General features: G+C 40.5%; 1 protein-coding gene across 1 annotated transcript in view; it reads left to right on the top strand.

Moving 5' to 3' along the window:
* Positions 1–289: 289 nt before the first annotated feature.
* SLC6A11 (solute carrier family 6 member 11) overlaps positions 290–13,258 on the top strand; it is a 180,718-nt gene continuing 167,749 nt past the window's right edge. Inside the window, exons 1-5 of the mRNA XM_007055575.3 lie at positions 290–844; positions 1,282–1,514; positions 5,748–5,882; positions 6,036–6,176; positions 7,994–8,084. Of these exons, the coding sequence (XP_007055637.1) occupies positions 1,295–1,514; positions 5,748–5,882; positions 6,036–6,176; positions 7,994–8,084 (587 nt within the window). The 5' untranslated portion in view covers positions 290–844; positions 1,282–1,294. The remainder of the gene's footprint in view (positions 845–1,281; positions 1,515–5,747; positions 5,883–6,035; positions 6,177–7,993; positions 8,085–13,258) is intronic.

Below are 13,258 nucleotides of genomic sequence, written 5' to 3'. Positions count from 1 at the left end.
CCTAACTGGCCCTGGTGCTCCCTTCACCCAAGTAAAAAGAAAAGGAGGACTTGTGGCACCTTAGAGACTAACCAATTTATTTGAGCGTAAGCTTTCCTGAGCTACAGCTCACTTCATGGGATGCATCACCCAAGTAGTAACTGATTAATAATAAACAGCAGCTGCTGCAAGGGCTGGGGTTCTGAGCCCTTCCACAACTGGGTTTGGCTGTGGGCTACAGCTCTTCCCACTGCTGCCAGCGCCACCCCGGCTCTCCCCTGACAAGCACAGCTGGAAGCTACTGCAGTGAGCTCCCCTTCCCCTACCTGCTCACAGCTCCCTCCTCTCCCGGGCTGCTCCTTGGGGCTGGGTGCAGGCTACCTGCCTTGCCTGGAGAGCTCGGAAACCCCCCCCCGCCCGACACACACAGCTAGAAGGGGGGGGGGGGTGATGGTCAGTGGCAGGGGCGGGGGAGCGAGCGGGCTGGGATGCTCCAGATGCGATGCAGGGCGGAGGAGGCGGTGGGCAGACGGCACTGGGTGGAGGGGGGAGGCGGGTGTTATACCATCGCTCCGGGAAAGGCTGAGCAGTTGCAAATTCTCCTCCGCCGCGTGGGTAGCAGGGAGCGTCCCATCCCCTGCAGCCGGGAACCGGGCAGCAGCTGACAGAGAGAGGATAAGGCGCCCCTTACCCCTGCCCTCCTTGCACCCTCCGTCCCCTGCCTGCCTGCGCCGCCGCCGGGCGCCTGCAGCTTCTCGGCTCCAGTGCAACAGGGCGGACGGTGGCAGCCCACGGGGATCCGCTCAGAGCCCAGCCGAGACCCAGCGACCCTGCCCCTCTCGCATCAGCACACGCAGAGCCCTGGGTGAGTAATGGGGGCGCCTGCTCTTCCGGGGAGCCCAGGAACCATTCTTCCCCTTCCCCCTTGTATCTGTGTGGAGCTGGAAGGTGTATGAGGCTGCAGGTCAGATGTGCTTGGGCTGGTCTCGGTGATGGCTGAGAGGTTTGCAGAGCTGGGATCCTAGCAAGGGGAGGGATTTCTGAAAGGTGGCCGTCTGGGGGTCTTTAATTCTCCTTACTGCACCTAAATGATCCCACACCACCACCTTTTTGGGGTAGGGGGAACTTGTCTGATCTAGCAAAGTTGGCATCTCCTTCACTTTTAGCACCTTCTAGCAAACCCCTGTATATTTATAGGACATGCAAAGCCAAAGATCAGATGAGGGATTTGTGAGTGGTCGTTTGTTGTTTTGTGAAAGTGATTTAAAAATCCATACTTCTTTCTTATCCCTTCCCCCCCAGGCTGCACAGAGTCATGACCGCCGAAAAGACTATTCCCATAATTAATGGCAAGCCAGAAGATACTTTGGACCCTGAAGCCTCAAGTACCAACCTGGTCCACAGCAATGATAAGAAAGTGCACGAAAGAGGCCACTGGAACAATAAGGTTGAATTTGTGCTTTCTGTGGCAGGGGAGATTATTGGGTTGGGAAATGTGTGGAGATTCCCATATCTTTGCTACAAGAATGGAGGAGGTAAGATGGCATCACATGTAGATTCACAGCTCACCATAAACACATGGTAAATAAACAGTAAACAAATGCTTTGAGGTGACTTCTTGCATTGGTTGTAGAAAATGGGTGTTTATAAGAGGACTTCAGTGCTCACGCCGCAATGGAAGCATTAAGGATTGTGTGGCTGTGTAAAATTATGGAATATTTTACTTATTTTTTTGGAAAATGTTTTGCAATTTCCTTTTGCAAGTTTTTTGCATCTAAGAAATGTCATGTTTTTGTGAAGACAGTAATGCACTTACAAAATCTTGTGAAATTAAGTGGAAACCACATTGTACAAAAATGGCCAGTGTGACTCAAAACTATTTGCACCCAAATGGTCCCATTTTAGTACAAACATCTCATGAAAAAGAGACTAGTACACTATTAAAATGGGACTACATACTATATGTTTTTGTGCAGGTAAACATATACACATGCTTATTCTCCCAAAAACTAAACAAAACAAGAACAAAAAAAAATCCTATTAGGAAAAGCTACAATATAAAGTAATTGTTTATTTTCCAAAACAAGGTGCTTAGCAAAGTACAATTGGTTTTGGTTTTTTTCTAATGGTTTAATGGCTACATGGCAATCAAGGACTGAACTTCTAGGAGGATTGTTTTCTTATCATACCTGCATCATTGGTTTGTTCTGTGTTAAATCAGAGTCCCTTTAAATCAATTGCACCCAAGTTTGTTCGCTTATTTTCTCCCCAGATAGGGTAGGAAAGGACGTTGAATTTGTTAGTTGCAGAAATGATACTAGTCACTTTATTAAATATTAGAAATAACATTAGATACATGAAGTTGTGGAAGACAATAATAGAATGTAACTTAAGGGAGAAAAGCACAAGTTCAGGTTATGCAAAACATAGCATATTTTAGGTATTATTTATAGCTTGTATGAAACACATAGGATATAATACAGTTATGAATAAACACTAAGCCTGTGATATAGCTACCAGTGGAACAAAGATTAATCAAAATAAAAAGTAGTTTAGGAATATGGTCAGCTGGATACAGACACTCTTCCAATTCAGGCCTAAAACAGTAGTAAAAGCAGATAGCTTAGGAAGAAAGCAATGTGCTTGGTAGCTGATATGTACACATGCATAAAAAGACCTATTCATCAGTAGGTTTTCTCTGCCAACAATGCCAAATTTATCTCCATTGTCACTCCTCTGAGTAACACCAGGGATAATACTGACCCATTTTTGTTTGGTACATTTCTAAAGACTACTGTGCAGTAGTAGGTATGTTGGCTTTATAATGTGGCTTTAGTTCCTTTTATTCCTGCACTTTGGCAAAAATGAGATAAAAATAACTCTGCTGTTCTTAAGATGGTGCATGTTGATTTCTGGTAGTGCTTTTATTATATAAAGATAACAATCTGGGCATGAAATGCAGAACATATTTGATGCTGATTTGTAAGAATTGTCCCAAGGGTTTTTCTGAGAAGGTGGAAGAAAACTTTGAGAAATAACATTTTGAACACACGCTTATTCCCGTGGTACCCTTTATATACTTGTTACTTACATGTGTAGTATATCTGCATATTCTAGCTAGTCAAAATGTGAAATTTCCATTTTCATAAATGTTAGCTTCACATTGAAAATACTTCAGTCGTGTTTGCTGTGTAATTAGATGGAAACACATGTAAAACAAATAACAAACTCCAGCATCCTAAAGACAGAATGTAATGAAAAAAATTTGACAAAATCCTGGCACCATTGATGCCAATGGCAACACTTTGTTACCTTCAGTGAGGCCAGGATTTCACCCAATCTGCTCTCAGCTCTTTGTGCAACCCCACTGAGCGTAGGTGCGATGCTGGAACTGAGATCAAAATTTGGTTTGTTTTATACATGCATCTATGTGTAAAATGCAGGTCAGGATTTGTGAAAGAGCCGTTTTAATTATCTCAGTTTGTTTATAAGCATGGGAATGTGGCTTATTGGTGATAGTTGATTGTCCAGTAAGATAAATTGCCTTTTATAATTTTAGATCACTTACTGTTTAGTTGGCTGACTGATAGTTTATGTGGAGAGTAGAAAGCATGGTTCTTCTCTCAGTTACACTGGTGTAAATCTGTTGAAGTCAGTGGAGTCAGATCAGCATAAAACTGGTGTAAGTGAGAGGAGAATCAGTCCCAGAGAGTCAAATCTCACACTCCTGACTTAAACAGGTACTTATGCTAAAGTCATCAGGACTATGCATTCGAGTAGGCCAAGCAGGATTTGACCAGACCAGCAATTCTCAAACTGTGGAGGTTTTACTGGAGGGATCTGCAGAATTAAGTATTTGGAGAAACCATGCATTAGAGGTTGGGAGAGGCAATGGTCCCTGAAGAGACCTCTCTTTAGTTATGGGTCTGCAGACTGAAATTGCAGGTCCACATGATGCCATGCTATACTTCTGAAAAGCAAGCATACTTTGTTTTATCTCCTGTTCTAGATCCAAGTGAGTGAAACATAATTCAACATTGTAATTTCCTCTGCTTTTTTATGATTAAAACGCAGAATCTCTGGTTATTTATACAACTAAAAAGTTGTCCTGAAACAAAGTTCAGAAACATTTGGTTGGCTGTGAAGATTCAGAAAGTAAGCACATATTATTGGAGACACAGTCTAAAAAGGCTAGTCAGTAAAGATACTTGCATTTTCAGAGAGCTGGTTCAGGGAGATGCCATTGCCACTAAAGCTCTGCAGTGTGTAGGAGAGGTGGAGTAGTGCGTGCTGTGGGTGGCAATATTTTAAAATACATACTGAATTAAAAAAGGGAATGCGACTGTGAATTTAACTTTGTCACTTTGAAATGGACCTCGTGCTGGTTTAATTATTTCATTTAGTCTTAAATGAAGCTCCAATTAAAGTATGCCAGGGTTGTATGTTCAGGAACCTCAGGCAATATGCTGAGACCTGCATTCTGCTATCCGAACTCATGGTGAGTAGTGCCTTATTCTGCCAGTAGCTCTCCTGAAGTCAATGGAACTTTTCACAAGCACTACACCATGTGAGTAAAGGTGGCAGAAAATTAGGTCCTTTGAGTATTAGTTCACCTGGTTTGAATATGAATCATCTGATCCATCACTGTGTTTATTAGCCATCTTTGGTATCTCTTCCTCCTCCAGATGTATTTCCTTCTTCCCTTGCTTGGGTCTAAACCTGCGGTCTTTGTGTGCTATAACTCACCCCTTGACTCATTAGCAGAGTAGTGTGCTGGATGGAGCTCTTTTTCTGTGTCTTCTCTTCTCACTTGCTCTCTTTGCAGTGAAAAAGCTTCATCTTGTTTTTAGCTACATAGGTTCTGTTCTCAATAAAATCCATGGGGATTGAACCAAATGCAACTGAGATCAGAATTTGACCTAACACAGTTATCCTTTCTCACCTCTGTTAATGTATGTTAATGTATAACCCATTCTGATAATATTTATCATTCCATTTTTGCAGGTGTTGAATGTAAATATTTTTCAATATGACTAAACATTAAAGGTGTGTTTGTTTTCAAATTTTAAATTACAGTAGTGTACTATTTCTGCTATACCTTAGTCAATAAAGGAAAGAATGGTATTTACTACTGTATAACTCTTTGGCACTTACTGTACTTATATATTACATATTTCGTATTTAATTTTTCCTGTGGGAAGCTCAGAAAGAGCATGGATGCTTTGTTATTTTTCTAGTGTGTGAAGTTAAAATTTTTAATTTCTGGTGTATATTTTCTTCTGATCAAAGGCTAAATCCTGTAAATAGTCCCATCGGTTCTCTGTCTATCTATATGATTCTCACTATCATAGTACCCAGTGCCTCACAGTTCTTAATGGATTTTATCTTCACAATTAACCTGTGAGGCAGGGAAGTATTATTCCCATTTTAAAGATGGAGGGAGAACTGAGGCACAAGGTGGATAAGTGACTTGCCCATGATCATACAAGAAGTGTGAGGCAAAGCTGGAAATTGGATGCAGGTGTCTTGTCCTCTGGACAATACTGTAGGAGTAAAGTGAATAGACCGACCCATAGAAATTAAGTTTCAGAATTTAGGGCCTGACCCTTTCTCCCATGCGTTGTGCTTCCTCCATTGGCTTCAGTGGTACTACTCAAAGGAGTTAGGGTTTGTAGGATCCTTTCTTTGTTAAGGAAAGCAAATTTTTCATTTTTCTTTCAAGGATCTTTGTTTTCTCTAACCAGCTCCCCATTGATGTTTGTTTGTAGGTGCTTTCCTCATTCCATACGTGGTTTTCTTTATTTGCTGTGGAATACCAGTATTTTTCCTGGAGACCGCCCTGGGACAGTTTACTAGTGAAGGAGGTATTACATGTTGGAGAAAAGTTTGCCCGCTGTTTGAAGGTAACAACCAGTTCTTTGTTTTTTGGGGTTTTTTTTAATGCATGATATGTTTCAGCAAAAATAATGTTAAGATATGCAGAAAATAGTATGGTCTTGGTTTGAAAAGCAAACGGTTTCTGTAATTAATTTCTTTTCTTTATTTTTTTTCTCCAGGTATTGGATATGCTACCCAAGTTATTGAAGCACATTTAAATGTTTATTACATCATCATTTTAGCATGGGCTATCTTCTATCTATTTAACTGCTTTACCACAGAGCTCCCTTGGGCCACTTGTGGACATGAATGGAATACAGGTATGTCCCCAGCAAACTTAATAGCTATAAAAATACTTGCAAGTACTTGATTGCTAAATTAAACTGTAGGGGCCAAATTTTTTGCTGGTAGAAATTGGCTTAGTTCCATTGAAATCAATGGGGGGACATGTGAAAATCACACAGCAGAGAATTTGGCCCACAATATTTACCAGCGTTTCCTGAAGAGTCCTGGTGTAGAACCTTGCTCATGCTTTTGTGGTGGCTTGTTTTTGTTGTTTTTTTTCCTCAACATTGTATAGACATTTGTTCTTGTCAAAATGTAATGATACTGTACAGGATCAGAAGCCCTAGGCTTTTCTTAATTCTGAAAGATGCTATGGGCTAAATCTTGGGATCACGACTCAGGACTGTATCTTACTTTCACTTTTGTACACTCAGAGAATTCAGCTTAAAAACTGATGGCACAATATGGCTCTCAGTTTTTCATCAGTCCTTATTCAGACAAACCCCCAGTGAAACCAGTGTGTGTCTTGCCTGCTTAAATACTGAGGGAAAAATTGAGTAAGGATCTTTGTGTCTGAACTTTTTATTCAGAGATCTATAACTTTGTTGTATTGTATTTTCTGACTGTACCTGGGCCCATTCCTGCAAACCCTTAGCTGCACAAATAGGACTATTTGTGTGATTGACTGCTGTTGTGTGAGTGAGGGTTTGCAGGATAGGGCCCTGTATTTGGAAGGTTTATCCTAACATGGATATTCCTTTATCAATCTGAATGTTTAAGTACTGCATTTCACTTGAAATGAAGATCATAATGGTTAGTGGAAATGAATGCCCACTAATACTTTCATCCTCTTGTACAGTGTATTGGTTGTAGTTTTCATGCCATTGATTTTTTTCCCATTCCACCCCTTATATCACTGTTTGCCCTCACCCTATCCTCACACCCTACTGTGGCTTTATGGCTTTGACTCACTTCCACTGGGCCCAATCCTGCATTCCATTCACACCCAAAACACTCTCTGAAGTCCATTCGGATGTGTTAAGAATCCAGGATCAGGCCGACTGGTGGTGGTAGGCTTCAGTGTCCTTTTTCTCTTCCATGCAGTGACACATAGCCAGTACTGATCATTGTTCGCATAGTATGTGTCAACTCAATAATGCTGAGATGCTTTGATCTCACCATCTTTTTTTCCCCTAACAGGGCACCAGAGAGTAACTTTCTCACTTGCCACATTAAGGCCAGTGGACATATGTTGCTGGCAGAAAGTAATTCCTGAGCCAACTGTTGGCATTGGGATTTGAACCTTAGTTAGCCAGTTGGAGCTGGCTGTATGTTTTAACTCCCTAGCAATCACACCAATTCAAAGCTTCTTCTGCCTCAAACACTGCATTGGCTCTTGCAATTGTAGCTTTTTATTCAAAAAGTACAGTAGGTGAATGTAACATGCTGTGCAGGAATATCTTCCTGGGATGAGTCTGTGTGACTCAACGACCAAAGTACACTGTAACAGAACTCAGAGTAACAGCCGTGTTAGTCTGTATTCGCAAAAAGAAAAGGAGTACTTGTGGCACCTTAGAGACTAACCAATTTATTTGAGCATGAGCTTTCGTGAGGTGAGCTGTAGCTCACAAAAGCTCATGCTCAAATAAATTGGTTAGTCTCTAAGGTGCCACAAGTCCTCCTTTTCTTTTTGTAACAGAACTGACAATTCCATACTATTTTCAAATGCCGGGGAAGCCTTTGTTTGCTAAGGGTCAGTTCAGTTAGACTGGTGGCATTACATGATGAACATACTCTAAGCAGACAAGTGTATTGCAGATATCACAGCAAACTTTTTTTTGTTCTTTTATAGAAAACTGTGTGGAATTTCAGAAACTTAATATGAGCAACTGCAGTCAACTCTCTTTACAAAATGCCACGTCTCCAGTCATGGAATTCTGGGAGTAAGTGTACATAAACTTTCCTTTCCATTCAAGTATTGATTACCTTCCAGTATTTTTGACCATGCACAGCTAAGTCTGACTCCTGCAGCCATAGGTGCTGGTGCTGGGGGTGCGGCAGCATCCCCTGGCTTGAAGTGGTTGCCATTATGTACAGGGTTTACAGTTTGATTCAATGTCTCTCAGCACCCCCACTATACAAATTGGTCCAGCACACCTGCCTGCAGCCCTTAGCGATGTGAAAAGCTCAACTGGAAACTGTTCTCACATATAGCAAGAAGGTCAGAGTAAGAGTTTTACTTGCTATAGGATAATGGAAAGGAGACTTTCTGTTCTGTGAATAACATTTTCTGTTTCCTATGGAGACATTATTTTGACGTAGGGCTCAATCCTGTGCCTCTACAGTGCATGGGAGTTTTGCCACTGACTTCAGAGAGAGTAGTATCAAACCCATATTTGCTAGAAGATGGGGGAGAAAGCGGGTGATTTAAAATATTTGTTATCTAGTTCTTCAGCGCATCTTTTTCTTGTAAGAGATGCCCAGTTTACATTATTTGAGATAACTGCTACAAGCTGTTCATAAAGGCAAAGTTGCAATGGTCTGTTAACATACTACACCATACATTACTTGTTCACGAACTGGTTAATATTCTAAGAACCTGGCTAGAGATTCTGTCTTGCCAGCTAGGGAGCCCTCCTCCTCTGAGTATGCTAGGGAGGATGATTGAATTTCTAAATATCTATCCTCTTTTTGGTGCTTCTCTTGTGTAGGTACTTGGTGTAAAAGCTTTCTCATTACCAGGACACTCCCTGTTTTTACTGCACCACAATCTCATGGGAAGAATCCTCACATTTTTCCAGTAATGTGCAGTACAGAATCTAGCTGATAACAATAAAAAATAAATTAATGTGTGGCTCTACTTAAAATGCAGATCCTTTACCGGAGCATTAAGTAAGCGGGTCAGGGGATCTCTAGGAAGTTGGCATGACAATTGGTATTTTAGCTATTGTCTTTCATTATTTTACAATGAAGAGTCTTACGATTATTTACTCATCCCTAATAATAATAGGAATGGTTTGAGTGTCTTGTATCTCCATGATTCTGATTTACTAGCTAACATAGTGATAGTGAATATCTATTGACAAACTGAAGGCTTCTTTTGGTGATTTTTTTACTTTGAATTGTATTAAATTGAGTATTTTTCAGTAATGGTTAATTTACCAAAGGGTATATATAACTGTACATTTGTTCTGTGGAAGACAGTGTACATGCAAAGGACATGCAAAGATTGAAAGCATTGTTTTTAAAACAATGTCACTATTTAACATTACTAAGTATTTTAATGGCACGTTCTAATCTCAGTAATCTGCAGACAGGACCTTATTCTGAAGCTGTTCAATGTATGGAGTCTTAATCACAGCACTTAGACATGGAAAATACTTATTAGGCCATGTATTAGGACCAGCTCCCAAGGGAGAGCTCTGCATTGACATAATTTACTTTCATGTCAGCATGTGCCATTGTCTTTAGCTTGGGCTCAATTAGCCACACCGTAGTGAATTATCTGAGCTTTCCATGGCAGGGGCTATTGTCTAAGTATGTGGTATTTGTCGCAGAGGTTCATTTCAATTGCTGTGTATGACTACTGCACCCTTGAAGTCCCACAGTCACATCAGTACAAATACACCTGCCCCCGACTTATTGTCAAGGCAGGTGGAATGTGAAACTGAGAAGTATTGCAGGCTGAGAGAGGGGGCATGGAGGATACATACAGGAGGATGGTACATACAGGACATAGTGGAAATAATACCAGCCACGCTGTGAAAGGACGGTTCATCTGTTGGACACCCTGACCAGAGATACAGTGGCCATCCTTCAAAACTATTCTTTGATAATTAGATCTCCTTGCCACAGTGCTTGAGTAATTCTCCATGCTTTCAAGAGTTTATTTAAGAAAAGATGAGTAGTCTTTTCTACTAGAATCTCACTAATCCACCTACTTTATACCGTATGTCAAAATACAGCCACCTACCCACTTCTCAGGAAAGATTTCATAGTAGAGTAGTGGGGAGAAGTCTTGGCTTCATTATTTTTGCAAACAGCATTATGGTACATTTACTAGTAGTGTAGGATAATTAAAAGTAAGTTGTTGTACAACTATCTTCGTAAATGAATAAAGTATGATTTGTGATACCTTTGCCTTGTTTTTCCATTTGCTTGGTCATTAATTTCAAAGTTCAGCAATGCACAATGGGTCACTCAATTATCAATACAAATTGGCAAGTTTCGTTATATCAGTATAAAAGGCCTTAAAACAGATTTGTGGCTTATATCCCTGTGGTTACATTTTGTTATGAAACGCCCTGCTTTGGACTGCCTAAAGACAGTGCTCCCTTGCTAATATGACAGAAATGCAGACATTGTTATTCTGTTCTTTGCCTCCTAAACATAAAGATAAATATGATAATACAGTTTAACACGGACCTGAGTCACAATGGATTTTGAATATTCTGAAGTTTGGAGAGATTTGGGTCTGTGGCTTTAGATGAGATTTAGAGGCCAATTATGAAATTGGAAGGGGTGCATATAAGTTTAACTGCATGCTCAAAAGTTTTTAAAGCAAAAACATATGACGGCATAATTAAAATATTATTTTAGAAGAAAGTTCCTAATTACCTAGTCTCCCTACTGTAGTAAACCCATACTTGATTTGTGACATCGGATAAACTGTTCCAAAGTAACCTCCATGCTTTCTGTGAGCATACCACATCTGTTAAGTAACCTTTTGTTACTTCTCTAGAGCTGCTTTTCCTCTGTTGTGGTGTGTAGATAAGCTGCTGATAATGCTAACAGTTTACTAGCCAAAAGAGCTTAATAAAATTAAACTGTTACATGTTTTCTCTGGCCAAGTAAAACTGATGTGGCATAGCTTTCTCTGTTGGAGTCTGAACAGGCTATAGTCCTGCTGAGGAAGATGTTTGTCTAGTTAAAATTTAAGTAGATGAAGCATTGCATGGTTTCAGAAGTTAGCAGAGACATGATCCGGAACTGGGTAAAAAATAAACCAACCAACAAATTTAGGAATATATTTGTTTAAAAAAACCCAAAGAATTGTGGTTATTTTCTAATGGCTGGACTGTTATTAGATTTAGAATGACCAGATGATTACAGTTCCGTTATGTGCTTTGTGTCTCAGGCATTTAATTACATGCATATAGAATGACCTAGTGATCTATAAATTCAAAATTGCAGTGCAGTTTGCAAAGAGAATAGTAGTTAATAAGTAGTAAATCCATTACAAGTTTAGTGAAATTGTACAGATAGGTGTCTTGTGACTCATACCAGAAATATAACTGTACTTAACCAGAGGTCTTGTTTACACAGTACAGATTTGCTTTGTAAATATTAGACTATCTTGTGCTTGTAAAAGGAGTTGTCTAGATTGCTCGGGGGTTGTAGTGCTGCTCTGAACAGCTACAGCATGGGTAAATCACTGGCTTTTTGTTCTGTGTTTGCACAACATCTAGCACAGTGAGGTCCTGGTCCATGTTGGGAGCTCCTAGTTGCTGTCGCAATACAAATAATAAATATACGTTGGCTCATCCAAATGCTTCATTGTGTTCTGGAGAAGCCACCTCTTGGAATGAGGGTTGTTCAGTCTATAATCATCCAGTCCGGATTTAGACTGTCAACAAGGGTGTCAAATAATATTCACAATGATGCTGCTTTTTTGCCATGTGCATTTCCAACTCATGTAGAGTCGCTATCAGCCGGGAACTTAGGTCTATACTGACTCAGGCTGGTTTCAAAGTAGAACTTTAGAAGATAGAGATTCCTTATCCAGATACCGTCGCCTAAACAATCCAATCCTCTCTTTTTAAATAACTAATAATCTGCAGGACCTTTTTCAATAAGACAGTAAGAAGTGGGTTTTCTGTGCTCCGCCCCTCTCCTATGGAGTTTGATCCTGTGCCCATTGAAGTCAATGGGAAAACTCCCATTACCTTTAATGGTGCAGGGTCAAGCTGTGTTCAGCACATGTGATTTTCCAAGAGAAGGAATTAGGGTGTTATGTATTCGTGGAGCAGCATGCAAAGGGAAGTAGACAAATGTGTAGATGGGGGGGAGAGAGAAAACAGAGATAAGTACAATTTTCAACTCACAGGCAGATGCTTCAATGGTCATCCTTAAAAAACTATCCTTTGATAGGCAGATCTCCTTACCACAATGTTTTTGTTGTTCTCTATACTAACAAGGGTTTATGTAAGAAAAAAATTATCCGGCTTGAAAAGTTACAGTATTAGAAATTCATATTTGCATAGTGCTGTATATTTCTCAAGTTACTGTTATGGGTCTAAGATACTTAAGCTAAAAATATTCAAGCTAATATTTATAGAGGGTACACAAGTTGCTATATATTGAAGAGCAGAACACAGCTGCATCAGATATCAGCGGATATTAGTAACAGGGGCTGAAGTTGGACTTGGCTTTGAATAGGTGTAACAAATATACCATGTTTCAGAGTAACAGCCGTGTTAGTCTGTATTCGCAAAAAGAAAAGGAGTACTTGTGGCACCTTAGAGACTAACCAATTTATTTGAGCATAAGCTTTCGTGAGCTACAGCTCACTTCTTCGGATGCATACTGTATGCATCCGAAGAAGTGAGCTGTAGCTCACGAAAGCTTATGCTCAAATAAATTGGTTAGTCTCTAAGGTGCCACAAGTACTCCTTTTCTTTTTGCAAATATACCATGTGCACAAGAATCCTAGGGCGTATTTGTGCTTTGGATCCTTGGGAGTGCTGGGGAAGGCTTTGCTTCTGGTTTTGCAAAGAAGACACCCATCCATATCAGAAGCCTGGATCTTTGTTAGATAGCACAGGGCTTTGAGGCTGGAAATGGATAGGAATCTTCAGTGGGTTTGAGAATGGCAAAAACAGCCTTGGGCATTCCTAGATCTCCTGCTTCAGAGCCCAGGAGTAACTCCACCTAACTGTATTGGTGATAGAGGGAATACCCAGCTGTGGAATGGGAAGGAAACATTCCAGTAGCAGCTCTGACTCACACTGTGATGAAGTTAACCTCTCCCAGAGTTGAGCGTAAACCCTGTGTCTGCCTACCATTCTGTCAGGTACAGACTCTCTACTTCTGATAGTGACGGTGGTGGCAGTGGTGG

This window comes from Chelonia mydas, chromosome 7 (genome assembly GCF_015237465.2).
Source record: "Chelonia mydas isolate rCheMyd1 chromosome 7, rCheMyd1.pri.v2, whole genome shotgun sequence".
Classification (NCBI taxonomy): Eukaryota; Metazoa; Chordata; order Testudines; family Cheloniidae; genus Chelonia; species Chelonia mydas.
This window is presented reverse-complemented; position numbering and strand designations above follow the sequence as displayed.